The sequence below is a fragment of the Chenopodium album genome, chromosome 5 (assembly GCF_948465745.1).
Source record: "Chenopodium album chromosome 5, dcCheAlbu1.1, whole genome shotgun sequence".
In the NCBI taxonomy this organism is placed as follows: domain Eukaryota; kingdom Viridiplantae; phylum Streptophyta; class Magnoliopsida; order Caryophyllales; family Amaranthaceae; genus Chenopodium; species Chenopodium album.
Genome location: NC_137838.1, coordinates 4,625,907 through 4,652,331, shown reverse-complemented (window position 1 = coordinate 4,652,331; position 26,425 = coordinate 4,625,907). Strand labels below are relative to the sequence as shown.

At 33.2% G+C, this 26,425-nt stretch overlaps 3 protein-coding genes and 2 non-coding genes across 6 annotated transcripts; 3 read left to right on the top strand and 2 right to left on the bottom strand.

The window, feature by feature from the left end:
- Nucleotides 1–2,685: 2,685 nt before the first annotated feature.
- Nucleotides 2,686–2,759, bottom strand: TRNAV-AAC (transfer RNA valine (anticodon AAC)). Its single transcript has one exon. It is a non-coding gene; the product is annotated as a tRNA-Val (tRNA).
- A 70-nt stretch (nt 2,760–2,829) lies between these two features.
- Nucleotides 2,830–2,903, bottom strand: TRNAV-AAC (transfer RNA valine (anticodon AAC)). Its single transcript has one exon. It is a non-coding gene; the product is annotated as a tRNA-Val (tRNA).
- A 4,717-nt stretch (nt 2,904–7,620) lies between these two features.
- LOC145630136 (putative RING-H2 finger protein ATL21A) lies at nt 7,621–9,022 on the top strand. The gene is made up of 2 exons (XM_081682383.1): nt 7,621–8,371; nt 8,571–9,022. Exons 1-2 carry the CDS (start codon nt 7,621–7,623, stop codon nt 9,002–9,004), a joined length of 1,185 nt encoding a protein of 394 aa, XP_081538509.1. The 3' UTR covers nt 9,005–9,022.
- Nucleotides 9,023–9,943: 921 nt separating this feature from the next.
- Nucleotides 9,944–11,668, top strand: LOC145630135 (putative RING-H2 finger protein ATL21A). Its single transcript, XM_081682381.1, has 2 exons — nt 9,944–10,727; nt 11,241–11,668. The coding sequence occupies exons 1-2, from the start codon at nt 9,944–9,946 to the stop codon at nt 11,666–11,668; spliced, it is 1,212 nt and encodes a 403-aa protein (XP_081538507.1).
- A 9,026-nt stretch (nt 11,669–20,694) lies between these two features.
- LOC145630134 (putative protein phosphatase 2C 8) lies at nt 20,695–23,683 on the top strand. 2 transcript variants are annotated; one of them, XM_081682380.1, is made up of 3 exons: nt 20,695–21,328; nt 22,898–23,003; nt 23,178–23,683. In XM_081682380.1, the coding sequence occupies exons 1-3, from the start codon at nt 20,702–20,704 to the stop codon at nt 23,459–23,461; spliced, it is 1,017 nt and encodes a 338-aa protein (XP_081538506.1). In that variant the 5' UTR covers nt 20,695–20,701; the 3' UTR covers nt 23,462–23,683. The 2 variants fall into 2 exon arrangements, with proteins under 2 accessions (XP_081538506.1, XP_081538505.1); XM_081682379.1 differs by having other exon boundaries at nt 23,139–23,683.
- The last annotated feature ends 2,742 nt before the right edge of the window (nt 23,684–26,425 follow it).

The window sequence follows — 26,425 nt, the reverse complement described above, 5'->3', positions numbered from 1 at the left end:
ATGACCCGACCTAATTATAATCCGCAAGTTATTGACTTGAACCGAACTCGACTCAAACCCGAGAATGACCCAACCTTATTCTAACCCGCAAATTATTTACTTGAACTAAACCCGACTCGAACCCGAGAATTACCTTAACCCGTGAAAATCCGAATTAAACCCGATCTATTGTTCACCCGACTCGAATGTAACCCAACCTGTTATAACCCAACCCAAACTCGATTAGAAGTATGACCCGACGTGACCTGACTCAAGCATGACCCAACCCAAACCCGACCCGCATATATAAGTTATGGAATTAATCTGAATCGACCCGATCTACTCTTACCCAACCCAAACCCGACCCGTTTACCCAAATTGAAAGCTTTGTGCATGACACATCCAAAAGAATTCTAACTCATTTATGATTAACAAAGGTTTTTTTTTTTTTTTTTTTTTTTTTGACAAAGAGTACTATTAATGAAAAGCATGATTACAACCTAAACTAAGTAAAGAAAGCAGAATTACACGATAGAACATTGGGGGTTGGACCAAATGACTTCTTACGTTTAGGAAACCAAGTATACTCGGTGGGACATGATGCTATTCGTTTAGAGCCGCTTAACCTGCAAAACAAAGAGTTAGTAAAACATGCTGGAGACCTATTTTGCAAATAGGCATATTTCCTTCTAAACCTGGGACGGGAAGACGAGACAAAACCCAACAATATTTCAGAGGAGGAAGAGCTTGGGTGAACGAGAGTCTGCAGAGGGGAAGAAACAGGTGAAACTGGTAGGAGTATCGACCTAGCTTCACACGATGACTCGGGACTTGCCATACCTGTGGATGGATCTTCTTGCATCAAATCTGGAGTTGTTTCACACCTATGTGCCCTTTCACAGGGGGGTGACTAAACTCCATTGGTGGAGAAACATTTTGAGTTTCACCACTATCCATCCTTTTTAAAGGATTGGCTACTCGGATGGTAATGAAATTCTTTTGGCGAGAACAAAAGTATTGTACTGTTCGCCCCTTGGAAATCGCTCCATTCATTGTTGGAGTGAGACGCAAATAGGAATCATTTCGCTTTCGGCTTGAGAACCGAAAACTTGACCCTGTCATATTTGGGTTTTTTGTTTTTGAAGTGCCCTTCAAAACACAATAGTTTCAATAACGTTGGGCCTAAGATCTTGGTTGGTAGGGTTGACTTTATCCTCCAAATCCAAAGAATTGCCACTAACGTCCTTTTCCATTTTGGTGTCGTCTTTCACACCTGAACACCTACGAACATGACCATCTTCACGATCATCTCCTTCCTTCCTTTTCCCTTTTTTCCCTAACTTCCTACTATTATCTTCTTTCCCACAACAGACATAATCTCTAAACTTCTCATCTTTCCTTGTTACTGCTAGTGCCTCATCAACAAAATCCGGAGACCAACCCAATAAGGATATCACCTCCTTAAATTTTTGCTGGGACTCACTATTTTTGGGATCTATTTTAAAGGCTTGTGCAAGGTCCATGAAAGCTAAGGTTGGTTTATTGAGCCCTAACGCAGCAATTGCCCTTCGATAGTAAGCTTTCACATTAGTAGTATCAAAACACAAAACCGCTGAACATAATTGACCATTTCTATCATAATCTTTGACCTTGATGAAGCAAGCAGCCAAGTTCAATTTAAGGGACACAGCAGTGACCGAAAACATCAATTTATCCTCTTCATTACAGACTGAAGCAAAAGACAACAATTTAAGAGCAAGAGAGTATTTTACAATAGCAGACCCCATATGATTTTGCTTGTAGAGCATGTTTCCCTCGTCCTTTAATTTCTTAACAAAATTGAGAATCCCAAAAGAATTTTCCAACTGCCCAACTGAAAATTCTAACTCATGAGAAGAGACATCCTTCTCTTCAACATGGGAAATACACAACATACCCCTAAGTTCCTCAAAGCTAGCCATAAAGACTGAAAAAAACTAAATAACTAGGCTTCCTTTAATAACACAAAACTAAAACCATACTAAACAGACGAGAATCCCGCAACCAAAGGAAAGCAGAAAACTAAACAAAGGCTTCCTTTAATTACACAAAACTAAAACCATACCAGACAAACACGATTCCGGCGATTAACAAAGGTTGGTTTTATTTGTTTTTCTAAAACAAAATTAGGTAAGGTACTTAAAGAAAGATCTAATTAAGTACAATATGATCAATTAGCTAGAATCATATCACAACTTTATAAATACACAACCAATGGATGAAATTAAATTAGACAGAACCAAGTACTATAGCCAAGATGCAAGCCAAAGAACTACTAGATGCACAAGCTCGCATATGGAATCATCTTTCCTAAATTCCATGGCCTTAAAATGTGCAATTCAACTAGGCATTCCAGATTCCATCCACAAAAATGGCAACCCTATGACTTTTAGTGAACTAGCCAACTCACTTTGTATCCACCCTAACAAGGCTGCTCCTTCCCTATACCGCGTAATGCGTCTTCTTGTTCACTCCAACTTCTTCACCATGAAGAAACAACTCAATGGAAGTATTCGGTCTTACTATAAACTCGCAACTTTTATTGAAAGATCACCCCCTCACTCAAGCTCCTCTTGTAGTGAACACTGAACGCGCTTCATTCTATCAATACCGAACCATCACACTACATGAGTAATTGGCTTCGCGATGAGAAAAAAAAAACTATAATGGCTTCGCCCAGGCTCGAACTGGGGACCTTCAGTGTGTTAGACTGACGTGATAACCAACTACACCACGAAACCATCTGTGTTCAATTACTGAAATTAACAATATTAAATTTAATATTACAATTTTCTTAGAAATAGAAAAAAATGGCTTCGCCCAGGCTCGAACTGGGGACCTTCAGTGTGTTAGACTGACGTGATAACCAACTACACCACGAAACCTCTTTTGCTAATCTAAACGTGATAATTGACTAGATCTTGAATTTACAAAGCCTCTTTCAATTTTTGTTTGTTCACTTATCAATTATCAACGGAAATGTTTATAGGATTCGTTTGAAATATGACTATCATAATATTTTAATGATTTTTTTAAAAAAATAATATTTTTATGATTATATATTTTATAATTTACATATTTTTATCCATGTAATAGATTATATTACTTTATTTTAGTATTAAATAGTATTATCAATAATTCAATGTTTTTATTTATCAAATATTTAGTTTCATTTATGTAATTATTATTATTATTACTTTATAGTTTCTCGAAAAATATTTATTTTATGTTGGATTAAAATTTTCAAAAATTTTTTGACTGTAGGTATTAATTAAAAGAATAATTGTGTCCATGTTACAATGTGAAAAATGAACCGATTATATTATTTTTCATTAAAATAATATGGTAATCATATTTCAAACGACCGCATATAGATGGAAAGTAAAAGTATGTTTTTTTGATGGATTTTAACGTATTACTGTGACCATATAATAATCAATAGTGAAGAGTAACTATCGTTTTTGTGGGACGTTTTAAGGCATATTCTAACACTTTCATTATTGATTCTTACAAAAATATGGTCATAACATTATTAGGAATGAAAATGATACAGATAAATTCCGAACCAGTATAGATTGAAGTCGTTGAACCTTTATACAAGTATGTGCAATTTGGCAAGAGTTGACCCATGAACTGATCTAATCAAATTGACTTCTTCATCAAAACAATTAGTATTCTAATGGGTACTTACTAATTTTAGAAATAAATATTACCATAGGCTAATAAACAAACCATGATAATTAATGAGTATTCGAAGCTCTTCTGTAAAAAAATTCAAAGGCAAGACAAACATTTTCTTTCTAATCTCATTGAAGAAATACGATTAATAATCATATTTCTACCAATTTAATTAATTATGGCCGATGTTATTACCATACTTGTTACAATTTTTGGTGCCATACTTCTTCTTTCAAGTCTATGTTGGACTTGCCGGAACAGAAGAGTCCAAGTTCAAATATCGTTTGCCATGCCCGAAGCCCAAGTCCAGGCCCATATCGAAAGCCAACAGATTGAAGACAAGGGACTTGACCAAGAGACTATTGATTCGTATCCAACGGTGGTGGTTGGAGAGGGTGGGTCGTCGATGAACCATCAAGATGATAACACGTGTTCCATTTGCTTATCGGAGTATGTTCCCAACGATGTATTGAAGATTCTACCGGAGTGTATACATCGATTTCATCGTGATTGTTTGGTTGAATGGCTTAAATTGAATGCCACGTGTCCTGTTTGTAGAACGCATCCACCTCATCATAGTCATACATATGCTACTTAAGTCTTGAATGATGTTGTACTATGTACTAAGCAATGTAATGTTTGCCTATTTGGTGTAATGATACAACTACAATGTACAAGTTAATTAACATTGAATTATGGAGTGTAATTGAAATTGTACATATATATATTGGATGGTTTTCTTTAGTTTGTGCATTTTATCATTTAATTTGGCTTACATGAAGAAAAACGTAGGCCTAACTTTGAGTTAATAAGGTTACAATAAGGCCTAGGGCTAGGCCAAAGAGCCTTACTGCCAACCCAAGCCCCTGCCTTGCTTGCAAAATCAGATGATAAGAAGTTGACATAAGCCAAAATTGACCCTACTTAAAAAAATGAATATGATTGAATTTGATATAGAATTCACATTATGTTAAGTCTTTGATTTACAATAAACTTGAAAGTGACACGTATAGCTCCTCACTCGGATACGAACCCAACATAAATTGATCCTATAAACTACAAATGACTTCTTTTACCTACCTATTGTACCACTCAAGATTATATTATTTTTTATACAATGAGACGAATCTAACAAGACCACTCAGGATTATAACCACTCAAGATTATATTATCTTTTATAGATTAACGGTAAATTAAGGTCAAAATTTTCAAAGTTTGACCGTACCCAACAAATGGCAATGGGACAAAAATAAAGGGATGGAGGGAGTATTTTTTGAATGCTTATGATCAATCAATGGATGTCTTCTATATTCTAAAAGCAGATTAAGTGGCCTGGGTTACAATGACATAGGAATAATGTTCACTTTTTAATTTCTCCAATACAATGGGGTAAAAAGTATAGTTACATGTAAGGAAATATCTTCATAATATATAAATTAAAGTATTGTATTTTCCTAAAAATCTAATAAAATGATCATAGTCCAGGTGGGAATATTATTAAAACCTAAATTGAATACCAAGTCTTGAGGAGATCATTAATTAAAATAAGACCAATATATATAATCCAAGTTGATCAACTTTAATCCAACTTTTGGTAATTAAATTACTTCCGCCAAAGAATTAGGATCTCATGCACTACAATACCCTACTCCCAACTTCTCATTTTTCTAGCCAAAAACATTAATTAAACCCATGGTTAATCTTGCAATTATTCCAGCAATTGCCATATTTGCTGTCTTTCTATGTTATGCTTGTTGTTGTTGCTGCCTAAGAAGAAATAGCAACAATACCCAAAGCCGTCGAACCACGTATGTGTTTGACATAGCCCCAAGATCAAGAGCAAGTAGTCCAACAACGTTACAGCCTCATCCACCACCACCACCACCAATTGAAGTGATTGGCCTCGACGAGGAAACAATCGATTCATTCCCAAGTATAGTGATAGGAGAGAGTGGAAGGATGATTAAACAACATGATAATACTTGCACCATTTGTTTATCCGAGTATACTCCTAAGGAAACGTTGAGGATCTTACCTATATGTTTGCATAGATTTCATGTTGATTGTATTGATCAATGGCTTCGATGTAATGGAACTTGCCCTATTTGCAGAATTCTTCCTCCCAATTCATAGTAGAGTATGTACATATCTTCTTTTTTATGTCTATTGGGTTGGTTTAATTTGATTGTTACAAGTTTTTGTTCAATTTTGAGCGATTTTGTTAATATAATCTAAGGTAGAATAATTATTGGTGATTAATTATTTAGTACCTAGTTGTATCTTGTATATATGATTGATATACATAATTTTACTTAAACCAAGTTGTATAATTATTGATAATTGATCTTTGATTAAAGTTGAGTAAAGTTTAAAATTGTTAAGAAAAATCCATGATCATAGGAAAAAGTCTAGGAGGAGACTTAGTTGAAACGTAACCCTGCTTGCACGACATCGAAATTAAAGACTTTTATTAGACATTCATTATTAGCATCTACAGCTATACAAGAAATAGTATGAAATTATTTAATAGAGTACGTATAAGAGTATATTCTTGTAGAAATCGAACAGATTTGCCAGCGATGTATGTTCATTATTAATTGTTATGGTTCCATATTCATGTCATGAGAAGAATAATATCAAGCCATTGGGAGCGGATAATCATTAAGGTTCAAAGGGGCCCGAGCCCTAAAACTTTTTGTCTGATTGAGCGCAAGGAAAATAATTCACATGTGAGTTACATCAGTTGTCCTACGTTGAAAAATAAGAGGGGGTGACCAACATATATGCAAGCTAGCTATTAACGGACACTCCTTTGACTTTGTAAGTGAATCGAACTCTCCAAATGGTGATCATCTCTCCGGGATACAACAAACTTTGGAAAATTTTCCAATCTTTACTTTTAATGATTAAAAATAATAGTAAAAAAAAAAAAAAAAAAATTGTAAGTATTTTATTACTTACAAATTATTGATACTTGTTGCTTCATTTTGAAGAAAGAATTAAGTTGTAACATCCACAAACTCCTTTTTTTTTAGGTGTTTAGAATCTTAATCACTCAACCAAAGCAAACTTTTTGTGATCAAAAGCTTCAGCAGTGGGCTCAATATGGCGTATACGGGTCTTTATCTCAAATTGGGTCATACTGAGTGTAAGATTAGGCCCCAATTAATTTTGAATGAAGTGGCGAAAATTTAACAGCCCAGTGGACTAGAAGCCTTTGGAAAATCTTCTTGGGCCATACCAGCCCAATAGGGATCATACCATCCAAAAGAATGAAGTGAGTTGGCCCTTTGCCCTGTTTAAGGGGCTGATCTACTTGTAAGTTGTAACTTGTTTACTCTGTATCTCCGGGGCTCCGGTTATCTTATCTAATTCAATCCAAACTCGAGCCATAACGAAATATGAATATTGACATTATGTAACTCAAAAACTAATATTGTTTGGTTCTTTTTGTACTTCATGGCAAATTATTTGACAAATAACTAGTCGCGCAATTAAATTGATCGTGTAATTATAAAACATACATAAGAGTATAGGACCAACAAGTTTTCAAACCTGTTTTTAGTCGGGATATGATGAAAGAAAATAATGTTAATACAACTTTGAATTAGAAAACCCAAAATTAAACTAATTGAACAATTGCAAGTTGCAAGAATAATACAATTATTTCATGCAAGTGAGAATCATGATGACACAAACATTGTTGCATCTTGCATGAATCTTCAACTATATACAATCCATTGACTTCATTAATAAAAACAAAATAGATTAGATCATGATTACTCTTTACATAATAACAAGCACCTATCAACTAATTACAAATGAAGTCAATGTTATGTAAAGACTAAATGATCATCACAAAAATCAAAACATACATTCCAAAATTAGAAGCTAAGTTGTATCATTCAACTTTACAAAAATATAATGCATATCCTCAAAAAACCAATCTTTTTCCTCCTATTTTTTTTGTTCTTAATCTCAACCAAATCCATGGAAAATAACACAAATCTTTCTGATCTTTGCTTGATTCAAGTATGCAGCTACCGCGAACCGGTCAATCGATACGTTCAATTTCCATTTCTACTTAGCAATGAGTCCCTTCCAAGGTCTTGTGGATATCCAGGGTTTGACTTGTTATGTAACAAAGATTATGAGCTACAAATCAACCTGCCTAATTCAGGGGTTTTCTCTGTTCAAGAAATAGATTATGTTCATCAAGAATTATGGCTTAATGATCCTGATAATTGTCTACCAAAAAGGCTTCTTTCACTTAATAATGCCTCAAATTTCTTTGGTAATAATTCTCCTTTTATTCCTGTTTTAGAACAGGATTACTGGTTTTTTAATTGCTCGAATGATTTCTTCAACTCTTCGGATGATCATCAAGTGAATCCAATCGAGTGCATAAGTGGGCAAAGTTATGGGGTTTTTGCTACTCCCTTAGAAAAAATTGTAAAGGGTAATTCTTCTTTATGTGTTAAAATAGGTCCTATAAAAGTTCCTATAAGAAAAAGGTCTAATAAAATTATGTACTCTTCTTCAGAACTTAAGGATGATATTATGCTCACTTGGGCTCAACCTCATGAGTGTAAGGAATGCTACAAAAGAGACGGGAATTGTAGGTTTAAGAACAATTCTAGCTTGGAAGTAGGATGCTTCAACCTTCCTCGCCGTGGTAAGTCCATTTAACTATCTATATTATTAAGCTATCTCTCTCGAGTTTTACCATATATATGTTCTAAAGGGTGAAAATGATCTCCAGTTCTCAAAACAACGGTCAGATGTGCATGATAGGGGGTTTTAACCTTTTTTTTGTTGTTGTCATTTTCTATGTTCAAATTATTTCTTATATTTTATTGGTTAAATCATCTTAGGTTTTTCAAGAGGAGCAATGATTGTTATTGCCTTTGCATTTGCAACACCATTGGTATTGGTTACTATATGCATTACATACTTCTCTATCAAGGCGGTATGCTTAAGAAGGAGAGCAACAAATGCAAGACTTACAAGCCTTATACTCACCTCAACAGTCACTCCGCAACCTCAACATGTCATTCATGGTCTCGACCAATCAATAATCGAGTCATACCCGAAAGTAGTCCTAGGTGAAAGTCGGAGACTGCCTAAGCCGGATGAAAAATGTTGTCCTATATGTTTGGGTGAATATTTGGCCAAGGAGAGTTTAAGGACGATACCGGATTGTCGCCATTGTTTCCATGCTGATTGCATTGATGAATGGCTTCTTTTGAATGCTTCTTGTCCTGTTTGTCGATATTCTCCTTCCCAAATTCAAGAAAATAATACTTGATTAGCTTACTTAAGTTCATAGACTCGTAGCTATTGTATGTACTAAGTTTTTTAAGTCAAAATTGTAGATAGTTGATTAAGAAAATTGCAAAACTATAAATGTAGGTTACAAATTTTGATGAGTAGAAGAATGAAACTATGAATCAATGCTTCTTCAACCCTTTTTTGTATATCAAGCAATATTGGTTATGTTGTTAGAAAAATATTTGACAATGTTAAACCTAACTCTTAAAAACTTGGTTAATTGATTTTTATTTTCAAATATAAAACAATAGAAAGATTTATGTTTGATTTCATTAATTATGCGGTTGTATGAGTTGTGTTACCTTTTTATTTATTTTTTTTTTCTCTTCTTCTTGATTTAAGTTGGAACCAAATTGTTAGGCTTGGCCTATTCCTATTTGATTCATGAACTATTATTGGACCAACATCTAATAAATATACCCTTAATACAAAAAATGTGCATCCCTTTATGTTGCGATTAAAAGGGAACCGAAGAAGAATGTGTTTCTAATTATTAATTAATTAAAATGTAGAAGACATTCATTGTGGGGAATTTTGTGATGGACAACCAAGTTTAGTTTTTGAAGCTTAAATTAATTTTGTTTGAACAAGTAGTAGCTTTATTAAAAACAAAATTTCTTAAGAAAATACAAACTTAATACATCAACTTGTAATTGATTAAGACCTAATAATTTGTTATATCATTATTTTAACCTTCCACCCTTCACTTTCATTGACACAATTAATAAACAAACCTTGTTAATGTTGATGTTCTTCGCACGTCAGCCAACATGTCTAGCTAGATTTAATTGTACCTCTACGTACCCTAAACAAAATTTATGATTTAATTTCATATTTTCTACCAACCATTATATTACTAAAGTCAATGAAAATGAGCAAAAGATGAGGACTAATTGATAAGTATCAAAATATTGTAATGTTCAAGAACAAGAACAAGTCTTCAAAGTTGATACAAATGCAAATCCTCAAAATTTCAATCCTCTTCCTCCTAATTATAATCCTTTCGTTCTTAGGCACGACGAATTCCAATCATGAAAGCTCAAAGATGGTTGATCATTGCTTAATACAAGTATGTAGCTACAAAGAACCGGTGTCGCGGTACGTTCAATTTCCATTTGTGATCAAGAATGATTCCATGCCATGGTTTTGTGGGTATCCAGGGTTTGATTTGATATGCAATGGAAATGATAAGCTACTAATCGACCTACCTAATTTAGGATCTTTTTCTATTGAAGAAATTGACTATGTTAATCAAGTGTTATGGCTTAATGATCTTGATAATTGTCTTCCAAAAAAGCTTCTTTCGATTAATGGTTCAAGTTTTATGGGTAATAATTCTCCTTTTAACCCTTATTTAGAGCAAGATTATTGGTTTTATAATTGCTCTAATGATTTCTTTAATTCTTCGGATAATCTAAACATTACGCTAATTGGGTGTCTTAGTAGTACAAATTATGGGGTTTTTGCAAGTCTTAAGGAGAAAATTGTTGAGGGTAATTCCTCTTTGTGTAGAAAAATTGGACCTATTAAAGTTCCTATTGGACCCAATAAAGTGGACTATTCTTTAAATTTAAGGAGTGATATTAGGCTCACTTGGTCTCAACCTAATGAATGTGCGAAATGTTATGGGAGAAACGGTCGATGCAAGTTCAAGAGCAATTCTAACGTGGAAGTGGAATGTTTCAATCTTCCTAACCATGGTAAGTTTCCCCTTTTTTAATTTAAATACATTTTATTCTATCCATGTACAAGTTTAACGTGTATGGTAAATTGTTACGAATAAAGTTTGATCTAAAACTTTCTTTCACTAACTTACGTACTCTGATCAATTATTAGTCATTTAGTTTGCTTTTGATTCGGTTTAGCTCGATTTTAGTTATATTCAGGTGATGATTACGAGTGATCTAGCTAGTTTGGTTCTAAGTGAATTTAGCCTTATTTTTTAAGTCTACTAGCTTAATTGGTTATTAGATAATTATTTTTATGTTTTTAAAGTAGACATTATTTTTTAGATTGGCCATATCAAAATATTTAGTATATTTTGGAAGCGGCTTAATTGAGTGATTTAGTTAATTGTTAGGCGTGCAAGTCGGTTTTATCAATCCTACATGGATGACTTAAGATGAAAGTTACTTAATGTTTAAAATTGAGATATATTGATATCAAGGTACATTTTTAATAAATTCACTCATACCCCTTTTATTTGTTTCCAGGGCTAACAAGACAAGCAATAATTGCCATTGCCTTGGCATTTGCTACACCATTAGTGTTGGTTACAGTTTGTATGCTATACTTCATATTAAAGGCGGTTAATCAACGACGAGGGCTTGTAGGCGCTGCACTCGCCCAAGCAGAATCAGAGGATCCGCAGCCACAAACTATTGTCCAGCAGGGTCTAAATCGAGACATAATCGAGTCATACCCGAAGGTAGTCCTAGGTGAAAGTCGAAGACTACCAAAGGCAGATGACATGTATTGTCCAATATGTTTGGGTGAATACATGCCAAAGGAAAGCTTAAGGACAATACCAGATTGTAGTCATTGTTTTCATGTTGATTGCATTGATGAATGGCTTCAATTGAATGCTTCTTGTCCTGTTTGTCGAAATTCTCCTTCAAAAACTACACAAAATAATGATTGATAGGTTCATGTTGTAACATAGGCTTTAAAAGTGCATATTGTACATATATATTGTAGTATATGAGAAAAATGGTTGTACTTGGTACAAAATTTTGTTAGCCTATGAATTGAAATAATACTCATGTTGTTTTTTTTTTCTCGAATATTGAACAAATTAATCCCGTAACTATGGGCTAATTAATCTAAGGAAAAATTGGTTTTGATAATTCCAACATTGACCGATTTTCTTTAAATAATCCCAACTTTTGATTATTCTTAAATAATCCAAACCTTGTTAAATTGGTTGTTGGTGTAGTGGTGATTGGGACTACACTTGGTAGGGAGGACCGTGTTCGATCCCCCGCAACAACAATCGGGAGGGGACTGGAACCTAACCACCCAGAACTGATCCCCGAATCCGAATTAGTCCAAAGGGTGAACCGGATGGAACACCAAAAAAAAAAAAAAAAAAAAAAAAAATCCAAACTTATATACTAACTATGTATCTTCCTAAAATAATCCAAAGTGTTATTTTTGCTTTTAAGTAGTTGGAATGATTTTTTTTTTTTTTTTTTTTATCTTCCTAAAATAATCCAAAGTGTTATTTTTGCTTTTAAGTAGTTGGAATGATTTTTTTTTTTTTTTTTTTTTCCTTGACGGGCTGTTGTTAGCCATGTATGGTAATTGCAAAATAGGCCCAAATTGAGGATAATATGAGATTTAAATAAGCCCATTAACAATTTACTACTTTCTTCAGGCTTTTTATATCGACCCACAATTCACAAAATGGCTACCCACAATGGCTACATCTAGTAGCTCAAACCTTCAGCCCTTAAATTCGTTGTGTTGTTAGCCATTTTGATGATGTTTAGTAGTGAATTTACAAGTATCTAAGATTATGAGCTTGCTAGGTCGCACTTAGGTACTACCTCCGTTAAATGTTATGTGTAACGTAGAGGCATTATTTGTGATTATATCAAATATTACAAAGTACACATAACATTTAACTGAGGTAGTATTTGTATTTCCACTTCTCAAGCAAGCCCTCAAAGAAATTCAGACTGGATCACTTTGCTACTATTGTTAGCATACAAATTCTTAAATGGACCTGGTTCACAATAATTTATTGTGGACCACTAACATTAGAGAAAGTATGGTTGTTTTATTAAAAAAAAAAGGGTCACTATAATTAAAAAAAAAAGGTCACTATATTGAAATAAAAATTATTTTGGTAATATATATGTCTAAGTGGTTATTTTTGTAATGAAATATTTTATATACTGATCAATATGAATAATAAAGGCCACTATGTTAAAATTAGGGTAATAGCGTCATATTTCAAATTCACAATATTATTAAACGTTGTAGTAGTTTTAATAAAGGTTACTAGGTTAAAAATAAGGTTACTATGTTAAAAATAATGGTCACTATGTTCAATATAATGTCAGTTGCGTGTGTATAGACCTCGGGTCCACAATAGGTCCACGTAAGTCTTTTTGTTGTTAGCAACAAAATTCCTGATGAGAAGGAGAAAATTACTATAGTTGGGCGGCAATTATAACCCACTTGCTTGCGAGTTGCAACTACGATAATTAACGAAAGGTCGTGGATGTATCACATACTACGACTTGTGATGTTCATTACTGTCATACAGAGACTCCAGTATTTTTATTTTTATTTTTTTTTTTGAGAAAATTTTTATTTTTATTTTATGGAAAAATGAGCAGGTTTTTATTAAGGCCGTGTTTGGTTTTATGTAAAAGGTTTTCATAGAAAATGAATTTTTCATTTTTTTTTTTTCCCATTTTTCTTTGTTTGGTTTGTTAATGGGTGGAAAACAATTTTTCCAAGGGTGGAAAATTCCATCCTTAATGATGGAAAACATTTTCTTTCTCAAAACAAGGGAAGACACATTTTCCTCTCTCCTCCTTATTTCTTTTTTTCACTTCCCTCTCATTCATCTTTACATTTCCACTCTTATTTTTCAATTTTCTTAGAATTTTCTTGTATGCAACCAAACAAAGGAAAACTTGCAATTGTGTTTTTCCTTGAAAATATGTTTTCCATGAAAATTAATTTTTCATTGAAAATGTTTTACATTAAACCAAACGGGGCCTAAATTCAAATTGATTTCCATCAAATTTGCTACTGAGTAGGAGTTATATGAAAACTTGCTTTGATCCATAAGTAATACGGAGTAATTGTGTGATTGTATGAACAACACAACAATACAAGTACATATAACTTTGTATTTAATCCATATCTTATTAAACAATCTCATCTTTCAAGATTAATTCTATACTTTTTTTTTTTTAATAGCAAAAATATTTCATTAATTAAAAGTCATACGACATCTACAATAGAGATTCGACGTTAACAAATACATAAGATATTGAATCAAATAGAATTTTCCTTCATAAAAACTACGATCATCGAGTAGATCTTGCACTGCGGAGCATCTCCCGCTTATATCGCTGAAAATTACAGCCTTGTTGGAGAGACAATCTAACGATCCTTTGTAGCCGTGAGGATGATTTCCTTCTAATTCATCTGTTCGTATTCGAAAACTTGATAACTTTTTCACCAATGAAATAATTTCGCGACAATCCATTAGATCTGCTACCATGGATTCAAAACTAAAAAATTTCTCCCTCGAAAAGAGGAGATAAACCTTGTCTTTCGAAGGAGGTCGAAAAACCCTTGTCTTTCGAAGGAGATCGGAAACTCTTTCTTTCGAGGGAGAAAAGTTCCACCCAAAAGGAGGAAATATTATTATAAATCTAAAAAAACAATAAAGAAACAAGGATTGGGGCTTTCCACCGATTAAAATTGATGGAAGCCCCTTCAAAATTCAACAATGGAGGCTAGAGTTTTGGAGAGAGAAAGGAGGAGAGAGAGAGGAGGATTTTTTAACTGGTTATTGTTTGTTAGTAGAATAGTAGTAGATTAATTCTATACCTTATCTATGTATATACTTTTATTTTTAAAAAAGCAGCTTGTATTAATAAAATTGGAAGTACGGAGTATTCTGTATTTCACAGGTTTGGTCAGTTCATTTAACATAACCTTAATGTACATTCGCTTTTTATACGGATGTATTATTGTTGTACATAAAAGTTCTGTCATGGCCTTTTGTCCACTAATTTAATTAGTGACGAACTCCATGACACTCTTCACGGTTTCAAAATCAACACTTCCCCATAAAAATTGCATCAACGAAGTGAATCTCATCATATATATAAATATATATACGGAGTATATAACTACTTCATACTTCAACGTGATGGTCCGTGGTCAATTCTCATCAAAATTGAGGTGTAGGATTCAATTCAGGACCTTTTTTTTTTTTTTTTTGTAGGTAAGGAGAAGGTCCCTCCCGGCTTGGATTGGAATCTCTCACATATATTTCCGGTCCGGATTAACAGGTTAGGCACTTTAAGAGTAGGGGTAAAAGGTAAGGAAATCCCCACCCAAAATGTCTCTTGTGGGGTTTATACCACAACCTCATGGTTAAAAGATGCAAACATTATCACTATACCAAGATTTGCTTGATATAAGCCATATAACATTTGATATGTGGACATGGGAGAAATAACAGTTAGGATTAAGATCTAGGTGGGATTGTAAAAATACGGGCAGTGTTTTGGTAGTAAGGGTACGAGTAGTACTCCCTTGGTAGAATCACTAATATGACTTTTTAATTGTTTTGCTATCTTATACGAAGTACAATGGTAGTATGGTACAAATAGAAAGGGAATGAGAGAGTACAACTTCCCCATATATACCTGATCCCATCGACACGTAATCAATTTTTCTTTAATCAGAATCTTCCCTTTGATCAACATTCTTTTTTCTTTTTATTTTGCTACACATTCATCAACATTTGCTGTTCATTGATTTCAATAATCTTACGGTAACAATTATAAAGTTGTAGATTTTTCAAGGGATTAATTAACATGAAAATAATGCATGTTTTATTATTAAAGTATTTTATACAATCAATAAAACCATCAAATATACTCCGTAAGCTCATTACAAATTTACAAGGTATGACTGTTTTTATTTTTTGAGATAGGTTGGAAGTACGGCGTAAAAATATGAGAGCAATTTTAGAGGTGATTTTGTTATGTAAAATGCGAGTAAAAATTAAATATTTCCAACAAAAAGAATAAAAGGAATGTCAATAATCTCTACTAGCATTACTTGCGGTAGGGATGGCAACGAGTCGAACTCGAAGGACCCTACAGGATGTTGGAGGCTAAATCCGACTACGACTCCTACTCCAACTCGGCGACTCCGAGACTCCTACTCCGACTTCAATATCCGACTTTCGACGACTCCGATTTGATCCGACTCCGAGTTTTTTTCGTTATTCAATATACTTTGAGAAATTGGGCTATTTGGGCCTTTACAACCCACACTCAATGTCACCATGACCCACACCAAAATCCACGATCTATCGAAGTTGGATAATCTGTCTGAGTCGGATTTTTTTCACGTATTTTTGTAAGATCCGATTCTGGCTCTCCTCCGACTCGGAGTCGGATTATTTTAACGGAGTTAAACTTGGATTACTTTTTTCTCAGACTCGGAGCGGATTTTTTACCTCGGATTGGGGCGGAGTAGGGTCAGATTCGGACTAGATTGCTATCCCTAACTTGCGGAAAGTCTAACACCGTGACAAGTTAAATTATAGACTTATAGATAAGTGAAAACTCTAACAAGCCTAACCTTAAACTTATGGGCTTATATACTCGATGAACTTAATCAATCATACTAAAATTCGAACGACCAAACTGAATTTCGCATAGCTCAACTCAGCTCATTATTACAACTTATGTCACAAAAGATCCATGTAATGTAGATTACATTTTTTTCTCAAACAATAACCTCTCATACTTGGAATTTTAGATTATCCTGTTTGTATTCTACATATTGAGAATGAATTTACTATACACTTTTTATGCATGTACCTGTATTTAGAAACAGAGTTGGAACAAATACATTGATCCAAACTTCAAGAACTAAGGGCCCCACCATCCTGTTCAAAGGACACGTAATCCAAATTATCATTATCAGAATCTCATCCTAGTGATTAAAAACTCCGCTTTTAAAGAATTCAACAGATTTCAATATCATAAAATATCCTAAAATTATTTATGTTGGTGCAAAAAATATCTTATAAAAAAAAAATCTTACGATTAAAATAATACGATATACTTCGTACGATATTACTTTTCAAAGGGCTAATTATGATAGTGTTACCTAATTAATATGACCATCTAACTAACGTACGTAACTCAACTAACGGAAGACAATCCAAATGCCGAAAGTCACTCGTGTCAGTTTATCTAATTTAACTTCTAAACTATTCACTACAATTTTTTAATCTTTTGGTACTATTAGAACCGAATTCATGGACTAATTTTCATTTTTCTTTGTTGATTTTGTTATGCGTGGTACAAACTTTAATCAAAATTAGATTAAGAGGTAGCTTCTTTTAGAGAATTTTTCTATCATTATTGTGTTATGTATGATTTGACTCTTAATAATACTTGTATTTTTATATTGTATAATTAATGTCCAAATAAAGTTACTCTGCACCAATTAGCATATGATGAATGAATAAGATAAAAATGAAAAAATAGGATGATTAAATTAGCAATGTGGAAAAGCCAAATAGGATATGAATACTTATTAAAATAAGTGAAGTATTGTATTAGAAAATTAATGATTTTTACTAATATAAACCACTTCTAACTCCATTTCAACATATATTATCACTTAATGTCTTATATTCATGCGAAGTATAATAAGGCAATAAGTTAAACATAGTAAAAGTAACTTTTATTCTCCTTAAAAGATATGGGTGTCATGGTTTTGGACTTCTGGCCAGCCCACCCGTAAGCCGTAAACCCACCATTGCAATATTGCATGCAACTAAATGCAAGGTGATAATTTTAATCCTATGTATTGCATTTGCAGTGCAACCCTTTTATGTCATCCCTTAATAAGTGGAAAGTATGGTGTAACTTACATGTATTAAGAAAGAGCATGCATCATAAAAAAGGATAACGAATTGGAGATTTAATTACGTCTTAACTACACTATAAAACCTTGTTAAAAAAAAAAACTACACTATAAACCGGATTCACGTGAGTCCGTTATACGCAAAACCTTCTCATATACTTCATAGTTTACCAATTTGAGATTTAATTACGTCTTAACTACACAAAAATCACTACTTCAATATTTTCCCGTGGCCCGTAATACACCAAAAATAGTTTTACCTTCACCTCTCAGTAGTCTAAAAATCCTACAAATGGAGAAGGAAAAAAGAAGGTTGATCCACAAGCTCAACTAAAAGCATTTGTCTAATGTGTTGATCGAGTAAGAAATGTATCCTAGACATTACTTTTAGAAGAGTCTTACAAATTTAAAATATTTCTTGTTCGTAACCTGTGGATATTTGACATTTGGAAAGTTAATTTGACTCTTAATTAATTAGCATCTTGATTGATATTTTATTATTGGAATGGTAAGCTTAGAATTAGCTGGTAGCTGGCACTCCATCATTTATTATTTTATCTTCTTTTTGGGTTGGTATTTCAAACTTATAAGCAAGTTAAATGAATTCATAATAACCGAAATTAGAGATTATAGCAAGCTTACATTTGGCATTTGCACATTAAGTTCCTCAACCGTTTAGTACTCTTATTCAAACTTAGAAGTTATTTGACATTTCAATTGCATTCATTTGATTTATTTTTTTTGACACAACTATTATTAATAATAACTAGTTTTTGGCCCGTTTAATGCACGGGTTATTATTTGGGGTTAATTATATGAAATAATTGCTTTATTTCTAAAACTTAAAGGAAAAAAAGACTGAGGGTGGTAAAACTGTGAAAGAAGATGAAGGAATTTATTTAGATATATATACCTGAAGATTGTGAAATATGAAAAGATATATTAGTTTAAATTATATTTAAAGTCTAAGAGATGAAAATATTATTTTTATTATAATTCATATGTTTATGTAATAAGTACTAATTAATTGAACTTTATTTTATTATGGTGGAAATGAAACACTTCATTTTCTTACTTGAATATAAATATTAAGAGAGGTGACATGTGTTATATATGGGGTATTGAGTGACTTGTGATGCCATGTGTCATATAAAAAATTATGGTTTGTGTTTTCAAATACTAAGTATATATATAGATGTTATAAAAATCGTTATGTCTCATGTGGTCCAATTGGCACATGCTATTTTATAAATAATAAAGATTTGCACCTTTATTGCCAAATTAAATTTAGGTGCTTATGTGCCACGTACAAGGATAATCTATACCTAGTCAAAACTAACACAAAATCAAAAATCACAAATCACAAGTGTCATATGTCTCACTTCCTTTTTTATATCCCTTGAATCAATACCATTTTACTAATAACATTAATAAATCGTGCGTTGTACAGGCCAATTACACTAATTACTAAATTGAGAGTGAGGGATAGCTCAAGTGGTTAGAGCTTCCCACCCGATTTCAGAATGTCCTGGGATTAATTCTTACCCCCACTAACTACTATATTACACTTTTATATATAGAGAGTATTCAAACATGTATCATATCCCATATAAAACCTCATAATTACATTGTGTTGCCATATATAATGCAAAACACTACTCTGTATAGAAGTCTTTAATTATGAGAATGATAAATATTAGAAAAATGTTATACATAGCCCTTAGGGCTAAATATAAATATTAAATTTACACTTGAAAATCGTATAACATTACCCTAAATATTAAAGGAAAACTTTCACAATGTAAGCTTAATTAAGTATAGAGAAATTCTCGTTTATATGTCGGAATAATTTTATTGGAGTAAAAGAAAATCTTTAAAATATTACTCCGTATTATGTGTTCATACACCTCGCAATTAAAAAATTTCTATAATTATATTGAAGCATTTAACAATATAGATTGTTTTAAAATTAAATTTAGAAATATGGTCTACTACATATAATTGTATAGGTAAGTTTTTTTTTTTTTTTTTTTTTTTTTGAAAAGCTAATTGTATAGGTAAGTTCCAAATAAGTAAAGTTCGGAAAAAAAATGTTACAGGAGTACAAGTGTATTTCTCTTCTTTTCATAATGGTCATGTTTGGTCATAAGCTTATTGGGGGTATATTAGCTTATTTGACTAAGTTTAGCTGATTGACTAGTCAAACAAGCTAATACAAGTGTTTGGTAGTAAGCTTATTGAAAGAGCTTATTCCACTAAATAAGCTCTTTTTGAAAAAAGCTCATTTTAGGAGCTTTTTCAATTAGCTTATTCATTAATTATTGTGAAATGACATTTATAACCTCATTTAATTTAAAATCCTATCTAAACTACCTACCCCACAATTAGCTTATTGGTCATTTCACATACTCAATCACCTTTAAGCTATCAGCTATTTACCAAACAATTTTATATAATCAGTTAATACAATAAATTAGTCAAATCAGCTAGTCAAAATCAGCTAACTCAATCAGCTTCAGCTTTCAGCTTTCTCCCAAACAGGGCCAATATCTTTGACTGAGTAAACTTCGTAGAAAAATATGGAAAGTTTAAAAAACAAGCAGTATTCATAGTAGAAAAAATAAAATTAAAAAAGGAAATAGAAATGCAAGAAACATAAACTCAACAGAGGTCAAGCAAAAGATACAAACGACTACTCAATCGCCACGTTTTCAACCCACAAATCTAAACGGGTCCCACACTTTGTAACCCCACTATCAAAACCGTCAGATTAACTCTCCACGTGTTTCCTCCCTTCCATCTGAACCGTCCACGTCTTTCGTCAGCTAATCCAGCTGCTGGGGTTCACTTCCCCAGCAATGACCGCCGTATCGCCAAGCACGTGTCATCAACATCATTCCTAATCCAACGGCCCACATTTGATCTAACTTTTCATACTTTCCTTTTTGTATATATAACCACCTATCTTTACATTTTGCAATGGTTTATATTTTCCATTTTTTTTTTTTTACAAAAAAATTTAAGAATGACACTAAGAGAAATCTCGTTGCCGGAGGGAATCTCCTCTGCGGCGGCGCATACTACTACGGTAGACCCGCAAAAGGCGAAGTCATCTCGGAGAAGAAGAGTGGAGATCCAACGGCTGAAATCGAGTTGCAGAGAATCACAAAACGACGTCGTTGAGGATGTCAATGACACGTGCGGCGCACATGGTGGGGTGTCGGTGATGGGAAGAAGAAGAGAAATGGAAGATGCGTTAACAATGGAGAAAGAGTTAGTAGAATTAGAGTTAAAAAAGTACGATTACTTCGGAGTATACGATGGTCACGGAGGAAGCCACGTGGCGGAAGCGTGTAGGGATAGGATGCATGCGATACTACTGGAGGAGATAATGAGATGGGACACGTGGAGGAAGAAGAGTGGGGATGACGTGGAGGGTGTTGATTGGGAGAAAGTGATGGGGAAGTGTTTTGAGAGGATGGATGAGGAAGTGGGAGGTGGTGGTGATGAGAAGGTGGAAGAGATGACGGTTGGGTCGACTGTTGTTGTTGCTGTTGTTGGTAAAGATGAGATTGTTGTTGCTAATTGTGGTGATTCTAGAGCTGTTATTTGTCGCAACGGTGTTGCTGTTCCTTTGTCACTTGATCATAAGGTATTTCATTCTTGTTATTGTAAAATTTTTAAATTTTATGTTGATTGTATGTCCGTTCGTCTCTATGAGTTCTTCCTGTTTCGACCGGTTTTTGTGTCGTTAAATAATTACTCGTATTGATATTGTAGAAATCAAGGGTGAATTTTGGACCTTGCTAGTATTTGTGTATTGAAATATGATAAATTTACAATTAGTAATGGAAAAAATTGGCAAAGGGTATGAAAAAGGAGTTTTTTTTTTTTTTTGTTTTATTATTTTTTTAAAAAATAAGTCCGAGTTTGGATCCGATGATATAGAATGAAATTTAGCTAGAAAGAAGTTGGTAGGATGATGTTTTTGTGAGGAATTTTGTAGGTGTGATTATAGTGAATTTTTAGGTGAATCGTGACTAGGTGGTGAGAAAACCGAAGAGATAACATAGGATTTATTTATTTTTTTTTTTACACCGTAATTTTTCTCCTTACAATTTACCGTTTGTAAGTGTTGGAATTTGAAAAATTATGAAAACTTATTTTTCCTAAACTTATATTAGTAACCCGAAGTAACTATATTTAGCTTGACCCCAACCGCCAACCCTAGTGGGGCAGTGGTTGTTTCGACTCAAATCCGAATTAGTTGGCATTAATTTGAGGTTAGGGAGTGTTTGCTACTAGGATCTGGAACAAAGGCTAGACATTGAAGTGGTGTTTGGTTGTCTATGGGATTTGCCACTTGAAGATTAGAGATATGTTTGGCTGGAATGGGAATGGATCTTATGATTTGATTTCTTATTTATAAATTGCCAGCTTGGTTTTAGGTAATACATATATTTGGGTTTCACACTTGCTATTTATGAAATCAGAACAAGAACGAGCAAATCTTTGACATCTAATAATAAAGATTTGGAGTATCCTTGATGAAAATACTATATGTGGGTGTTTACGTGTGCGATTAGGATTCGGTTCGACTGTTTGAGACTTAGAGTTGAGTGTATTAACAAAATTACCTTATATCGCGGGTTTCCTTCTGATTTGCACTTAGCAAATTAGAAAATCGAAAGCGATGGAATTTGGATCTACACTCCATAAAGAGTTGTAGCATTGGTAAGCGATGAAATTTCCAACTTTGGTAATACAAATAAGGTTGCGTACATTTGATCCCTTTGTTAGAACTTTTGTTGGTAATCGCGATTGACCCTGTGTAATCTCCATAGAATGTAGAAGCATGGCAAATCCGATATATGGGCATTTGTGATCACTATTCAAGATCAATCATAAGATAAGGTCCCCCCTTTCCCCTCTTCCTCTATGGGCTCTATATGAAAATTGAAAGTAAATGTGAAGAACATAAAAGATTGTGTACAATCTAGTTTATTGTCTCATCCAAACTCATACATTTATTATCGAAGCACACGTATATGAATAATCAGTTTGCATGTCTCTTTGTGTTGCATATATGTGGCTCAATTAGGCCCCCCTCTTTAATCTGTTTAGGTCAAATAATTGAATATCTGTCTCCCTTGCGTTATTCATTTCGTTTCTATCGTATAATTAAAGTGTTACGTGCTAATAACATTTAACTTCTTCTTAGCCTGACAGACCCGACGAGCTAGCTAGAATTGAAGCTGCTGGTGGTCGCGTGATCAATTGGAATGGTCATCGAGTTCTAGGAGTTCTTGCAACTTCAAGATCAATAGGTATAGTCCATATTGTATGATGGATTTAACCCTACACTACTATGGAGTATAGAGTTAAAACAACTATTCGCTTGTTTCATTGTGTTGTAATCAGAAATCGAGGTTCTCACACTATTAGCTTTGTTTTGATTCCAGGAGACTATTATCTAAAACCGTATGTGTCATCTATTCCAGAGGTAACAATCAGCAAAAGAACGGAAGCTGATGAATTTTTGATACTGGCAAGCGATGGTTTATGGGACGTTATCTCTAACGAAATTGCATGTCAAGTGGTAAGACGATGCTTTATGGGCAGGATTAAGTCGCAAGAGTTCTTTAACCAGATTTGTAAAATAAGCAGTAATCGCGCAGAAGTTGCAGCTGTTTTACTTGCCGAATTAGCCATTGCTAAGGGCAGCAAGGATAACATAAGCGTAATAGTTGTAGATTTTAAAAAATTCAGTAGATTAACATGTTGATAAGAGGGCTTGTTCAAGAGAAAAAATGTGTCTTTCTGTTTAGTCAGCCCAGAAGGATTGACTTAATTTTTGACATTCTTTCTTCTTTATTTTCACATTTTGGTTCGTTGTTGCAACCTGTAAGAGGTTTCTTGTACAGCAAAAAAATTCTACCAAGAAAGAAAATTCCGACAGGTCGTGTCGGAGAGATTATTACTAAATGCTAATTAAGCAGATTGTTAATATTAATATTTTTACTAATACGTGTTGTTGATTCAATAATTGCTTCCCAAAATTGATTTCTAATGTAGTAGTTTATTGCGGAATCAAAGTTGAGCTAAGGTGGTTGAACAAATTTGATTTTTCTTAAGGTTGTAATTAGTAATTTAGGTTTGGTGTTTAATCAATGGGAATAGTTGGTGTGTTTGTAGAATGTGTATCATAAAAGTTACAAGTATAAACGTAATTGTGTACTTGATCTCCTTCTCTTGGGATGGAGAGAATTGTAGGTCTCTCTTAGTGATTGTGATAAGTACTAGGGTTAACATTGTCACATCATATTGAGGTAATTGCGATTACTATTAAATCTAAGTCGTTAAGGCTTAAAACACCTTATATATACGCCGTATTGTGGTAGTAAAACCTTATATATGCTATTTTAAATTTAAATTAATTTTTTTTTTTTAGCATATTCTAATTTCAATGATATAAAGTCTCACTGTGTTTGGTTTGTATTGTTACAAGGTAAATTTAACAAAATTCTACAAGACTTTACATTTCTTGGACTATAAATAATCAAAATTTGTTGAATTATATTGCTACAAATAGTGTATAGGTCAAAGACTCAAAGTTACATGCATGTAAAAAAAAAAAAAAATGGTAGAATTGTAGAAGTATTTTAAAGATGGATCAACTACAAAGAGGAAGTCCTAATGTCTAACAGTTACATTTAAAAAAATAAAATAAATAAAAAAAATAAAATAAAATTGTCAATTGTAGATGCTGTATGGCTCCCTAGCCTCCTCTCTCTCTCTTCTCTCTCCTAAACTCTAGCCTCCATTATCAATTTTGAAGGGGCTTCCATCGGATTTTACCGGTGGAAAGCCCCAATCTTTATTTTCTTTTAAGCTTTTTGTTTCTTAGCTTACAATAATAATGTCTTCTTCGAAAGAAGAAAGGGTCTATCTCCTTCGAAAGACAAGGTTTTTTCGATCTCCTTCGAAAGACAAGGTTTTTCGGACTCCTTCGAAAGACAAGGTTTTATTTGTGTTAATTTGGTCTCCGGTTGTGCGGGGCTACGATTGATTATGGCTCGAATTCGGGTTTCGGAATCAGCACAAGAATTAACTTTCTCACAAAATTGCGAAGCGACGATGGATCCACTCAAAAAGTTGTATGAGACAACGAATCGAGAATGTGCCAAATTGTTATATTTATGTATTTGGATTCTTAGCCCTTCCCCGATTAATTCTTGTTTGATTTTGTTAAATTCGTTTTCATTATTGTTAATTGTCAATTGTAGATGTCGTATGACTTTATTTAATAAAATTTAATTTAGGACTTCTTTTAAAAAAAATAAAAATAAAAAATAAAAATAAAAAATAAAAAAATTATACTTCTCGAAATCTTAATAGTACAATTGAGTTTTTTTTAAGTATTGTCCAGAATGTCTTATATATTACTGGAAGCATATATTGTACTATTATTTTTTTTTTGACAAGAAACAATTTTTTTTTTTTGGTGTTCTACCCGGTTCACTCTTTGGTCTAATCCGGATTTGGGGATCAGTTTTGGGTGGTTAGGTTCCAGTCCCCTCCCGATTGTTGTTACGGGGGATCGAACACGAGTCCTCCCTACCAAATGTAGTCCCAATCACCACTACACCAACAAGATACATTATGTGATTGAGAATGTCTAGTATTACTCTCAAGTCTCAAGTTTGCCATTATTTACAAATTTGCTAGTGTTAAACATTTGTCAATGTCTAACCGTTGCACATTAGAATTTCCTCTCAACAACATTTCTTTTTTCGCTAGATTGGCAGTTGGTCTTTTCTTTCTTGTTATTTTCTCTTGAAAAAGAAATGGGGCCTTTGGTCCTCCTTAAAACTTTCTTGGGCCTTTGTTGGATCGGACTAGCAAAACTGATAAGGACTATAGGTCATCCTTCCTTTTATTTTTAGTCCGTTTATTTTTTATTTTTTTAATTTTTTTTTATAGGATATGACGCTATGACATCCTTCTATCAACTCCAAATCTCCAATATTTAGTGACTTTACTCATACTCTTGTACTTCATTTCATAAACATTGTAACACGAGGAATTTCACGCATCTTAACGAACAATTTTTACCTTAACTATTTTTTATTCCCTCCGTTCCTTAATACAATGCCTCTTTTGAGCATTTATTCATCACATAATAAAGAGAAAGAGGCATTATATTAAGGGACGGAGAGAGTATTATATAAGTTAAGATTTATAAAATATTATAATTAAGAATTTTCTTTATAAAACCACCCCAATTACACCACTTCGGTAAAAAAAATCACCCCCAAATACACCACTTCTCTAAAAAACTACACTATTTTATGAAATTTTAAAAAAATCACTAACAAAACCTAAAATCAATAGGAATCACCACCCTTCTCTATTCCGACCCGTTTTCCGTTAATTATAGCATATACTACGTAGAAGTTTTGTTAATCAATGGTAAACTTCCATATCCTTTGTTACAATATAGAAGTTTTGTTAATTTATGGCAAACTTTCATAATCACCGTTCAATTACAGCATATAGAAGTTTCAAAAACTTTTGCATGCCCCCGGTTTACAATAATTTTATTGCACATCGAACATTTTGCGAAAAGTGACCCTTTTTTTGTACAAAAGTGACCCTTTTTCTTCACAAAAGTACTTCATATTTTTACAAAAGTGACCCTTTTTTTTCCACAAAAGTGACCCTTTTTTTCACAAAAGTGACCCTTTTT